We start from the raw sequence: 4,159 nt of genomic DNA, 5'->3' as shown, positions 1-4,159 counted from the left end.
ACTTGTGAAGCCTAGTGGCTATCCTACATCTTCAGAGACATTGGCATGCCTTTTACAAGCTCCAATTACCATTTTGTAACAATTGTTTAGCCATTCATATAGCTGCCAATCCTATTTTCACAAAAAACCAAGTATATTGAAGCTAATTGCCATATTGCTCGTTAGAAGTTTCAGTCTGGGTTGACACACTTGCTTCTAGTGTCTTCGGCCGATCAATTAGCAGAGTTCCTCACTAAGCCATTGGCACCAGGGACCTTTTCACTGAATTTGTCCAAGCTAGATCTGCTAGATCTCCATGCCCCTAGCTTTGCAGAGAGTGTGACTTGATTGGTTTAGTCAAGAGTGTGATTTGTGTGAAGTTAATTAGCTATGTGAAGTTCTATTAGTTGGCTGCAACTTGAGGTGCTGAGTTAGTTGTTAACTTAAATTAATTAGAGGCAGTTAGGTAGATATTTTTGGCAAGTTGATAAGTTAGTTAAAGGAGAGTTAATTTAGCATTGTATATAAATAGCAACTATGTACAATTGCAATTTAGTTTTTGCCATTCATTACATTCAACTCAATCTGGCTCATTTCTCTCACTTCTTCTCGTCATTTTTTTTCCTCATCATTTCCATTTCTCGTCTCATTCTTTTTGCTCCTCTCAAGAACTCGCATCACATAGTTTGATGAGAGCTCATCATTTTCAACACACTTTTACACTATACGATCTAAACAAAACGACGTCTTTCTGCAATGGCTATAGAGACTATTCTGTCCATTGGCTATAAAGATCCATTTGTCCACCTCACTACACGGAAACACTTAATAGCCACGTAGGCAAGTGAACATTCCAAATTATCATTTGACGTAATTGACTATTGAAAAAAAATTGACTAAGAACTATATTGACTAACGAAAATAAACATTAGGAATGTAATTGTGTATTAAAATTTTTTGAGAACTAAAGTGTCGCCTTTTAAAAACCTTAGGCATTGATTTAGATAATTAGTCTCTACTTTTTATAAAGAATGCTGCTTGTCCATATTACACATTCGTCTTCGAAGCTGTGCTGCACCTTTGTCACACTAATGGATGTCACAACTCTAGCTTCCTTCAAATGGAATAAGAAGTGATATGATCCATTCACCTATCAAAATATCAATATCACATGTTTCAAGTGAACAAACACTAGCACGAATGATGACTACATACTTTCTCATATACAATATGTAGCTGAAGAAAAATTTCCCTTCATATATTACTGTTAGTCTATTACCTAAAAATTAATACAGAAAAATTTTGTAAAATATGAAGAGCCGTCTAGGCTACAGCACCAAAGGAACTCCCACCCTGATTGAAGCTATTTCCACTTGACTGGAAGTAAGAAACTGCTGCCCAAATCACACGCAGAAGCAGAATTGCAGCAAATACAGTGCCTCCAAGTGTGCAGAAGACCTAAGATTTACAGTAAATAATCGTCAGCGATTGTTGTTTGTTAGGTTTCGAACTTAGAATGCAATTCTCAATCACAAAATCAAAGGAATTCACCGAATTATGCCAAAACCACAGTTCATGTTTTGCTTGTGTTGGGATAAAGTGGCTAAGGGGAATACAAAAGACTGGAGAAATTAAAATCAATAGATTAAGGGAGAAATAAGAAATTATAAAACAGGTCAGCTGTCATATCTTAACACTAAACCTTAGCTAATATAGACTAAATTACTCTCTCTTGAAATTTCAACAGTAGCATGTTAATTTTATGATCTCAAACTTTTATTCTTTCTGTTTTTTTTTTCCTCTGGTGTAAATTAAGAACTCATTTGAGTTAGCTTTTGGATGTTCAAATGAACTCTTCACAAGTAATGATTTCATAATCAATATATGTTTCAAGGCCTAAAACATTATAATAAAATATCAACGATGAGGAATTCTGAGAAAAAAGAGAAAAAAATAGGGGAGATAATAGAAGAGGAAGCTTTGCATTCTGTGATTCCGCAAATAACATTTCAATAAAGGAATTCTGATCAAATGAGCTGTAAGATACTATTAAGTTGTTAAACAAACATGAAAAAGCATATTATTTATTTATTCTAGAAACTATTACAATCCTTCCTCACATCTCTTATCTACAACAAAGGAAAATGGCGTGATATCAATTCAATTAGTGTTTATAGGGGGTGAATGATGATACTCTAGACGATAGATATGAAGGTGAAGCAACACAAACAAAGAGTTTGACTAAACATGGGTTCTCAATCAAGCCACACAGCAATGGGAAGAAGCAAATACCTCAAGAAGTGCTTTGGCTATGGAAAGTGAAGCAAGTAGCAGAGTCCCATCCACTGCAAAAGAAACCTGAATTTCCCCAAACAAATGAAAACAAATAAGTGAAACTAGAAAGAATGCCGCCAAAGATAAATACAAAGAAAAAAAAAATAGGTAACTACAATTAACTGAGCTTCCAGACCCCAAGACTAGTATCTGAACTACAAGTGCAGAATCAGTATCGGACTAAATCCTCCTATCCAATTTTTTCTATTCAGAACACTCCGATTTTGAATTTTCTTATAAGAAATAAGTTCTGAACCACTTCAAGTGCTAAACTAACTGAATAAGCTCATCCCATTCCCAATGGAATTTATTGATTTTGAGCCTGAGGGCCTCGAACTAGTTTAGTCGAATTTGGATCCTCTAAATTTTGAATTTTCACTTTAGAAGATAAAGTATGATCACTCACCCTTGAATGGTTTCTCTCTCATATTTTCTTTTGGTCCCACCTATAAAATAAATGGTGAGAAATCACACTTTGAAATTCAAAATTTAGAGGATCCAAATCCGGTTTAGTCAGGTTCTTATAATAACATCTGAAATTCTGAATAAAGTAGATCATTGCCTTATATTATTATAGAGTCGCCAAATTAAATAAAAAGGAAGGTTCAAGCAATTTCCCCAATGAACCAATTACTAGTGATTAAGAGTGATCTATATTGGGCTAATAATAATAACCTGAACATTAATTTGTTAGCTACAACTTACAAGTAACTCAGAAGTCAGAAGTGAAAAAACAAAATGGAAAATAGATAGTACTTCTTGATACCCAATTTGAAAATAAGGGTTCCAAATAGTGAATAAAAGAAAAACTAGAAGAAACTTACAAGCTGAGGCGAAATCACTGATGGCAAAACGGAGCGAGAGGCCTTCTTGGCACGCTTAGAGAATTTCCTGAACATGCTTTGAAAGAATCTGATAAACAAATCGAGGCTGCTCTCTGCATCATCCTCATCACTCTCGTCATCAACCCCATCATACCCACCGAAAAGTCCTTCATCCAACTCATATTGTTCTCCTCCACTCGAGTTATTCAACTTCAAAGTGAACCGAATTTGAAAGTACAGTTTTCTGTCACTGTTTGAACGGTAGTTGAATGAAAAATATACAAATCATGTATGTCTATGTAATTGTGTACCTTGCTATTGCAATCGCAGATTAGTAATTGATGTGAACGATGCTTGTAGAAGATTCCAGAAGGAAAGGGATGTTGAAGAGAAGAAGGAACATTAGTGAAATGGAGAAACTTGGAAGAAGGTGGAAGAGAGTGAGTGAGGTTGAAAAATTGTGGCGCAGTTGCAGTACTTGATGCCATTTGTTATTTTGCTTTGCTATTTTGTTCTGTTTTTAACTTTTTATGGACTTTATTTATTATCGATCTGAGGGAGGGGGAAGCCGAAGGCGAAGAACACCAAACAAGAATCATCATATCCTTATTATATTTTGGTTGGTAGATTCCGTAAGGAGCTATCGGCCTTTCTTTCTAACCAAATGGGCTCTACCATTAGCCAGGTCCAAAAGTTGGAAGATACCATTTTAATGTTGACTAAGACTCATGACAAAAAAAAATGTTGGCTAAGACTAGTCAATTTGGGTTGGTCGAGTGGTAAGCTTATTCATCTGTTTAAATAAGTGTTAGAGAATTCGAATTTCACTTTATATATGCAGTAACAACCCAAAACTATTCACGAAAAAGCACTCCTTGTGCCACCATCATCATCATTAATGGTGTTTATGGACTGGTGGGGTTGGATTTAATGAGACCTGAACCAGATCTTAAAAGGTAGACAAGTCTATTTTGACTCAACCTAAAAGTGGCGCAAAATAAATTGGGCCGACTTGATATAAA

At 35.2% G+C, this 4,159-nt stretch overlaps 1 protein-coding gene across 2 annotated transcripts; it reads right to left on the bottom strand.

Annotated features, from left to right (window-relative positions):
* On the bottom strand, positions 980–3,794 carry LOC107643439 (protein SHORT HYPOCOTYL IN WHITE LIGHT 1). Of its 2 annotated transcripts, XM_016347084.2 has the most exons (5): positions 3,449–3,794; positions 3,138–3,347; positions 2,720–2,759; positions 2,272–2,337; positions 1,101–1,437 (listed from the first exon to the last, which is right to left on the bottom strand). In XM_016347084.2, the coding sequence occupies exons 1-4, from the start codon at positions 3,623–3,625 to the stop codon at positions 2,273–2,275; spliced, it is 492 nt and encodes a 163-aa protein (XP_016202570.1). In that variant the 5' UTR covers positions 3,626–3,794; the 3' UTR covers positions 1,101–1,437; position 2,272. The 2 variants fall into 2 exon arrangements, with proteins under 2 accessions (XP_016202569.1, XP_016202570.1); XM_016347083.2 differs by lacking the exon at positions 2,720–2,759 and having other exon boundaries at positions 980–1,437; positions 3,449–3,784.

This window comes from Arachis ipaensis, chromosome B05 (assembly GCF_000816755.2).
Source record: "Arachis ipaensis cultivar K30076 chromosome B05, Araip1.1, whole genome shotgun sequence".
Taxonomy (NCBI): domain Eukaryota; kingdom Viridiplantae; phylum Streptophyta; class Magnoliopsida; order Fabales; family Fabaceae; genus Arachis; species Arachis ipaensis.
Note: the sequence above shows the minus strand (reverse complement) of the source record. Positions and strands in the feature narration are given on the sequence as shown.

Bases quoted from the DNA above. Each gene is read 5' to 3' on its own strand.
- LOC107643439 (XM_016347083.2), bottom strand. From the start codon at position 3,625: ATGGCATCAAGTACTGCAACTGCGCCACAATTTTTCAACCTCACTCAC. The intron at 2,338-3,137 runs GTAAGTTTCTTC...GGGGAAATTCAG, and splicing joins CAGTGATTTCGCCTCAGCTT to GTTTCTTTTGCAGTGGATGG. The intron at 1,438-2,271 runs GTATTTGCTTCT...TGTAAATCTTAG, and splicing joins TAGCCAAAGCACTTCTTGAG to GTCTTCTGCACACTTGGAGG.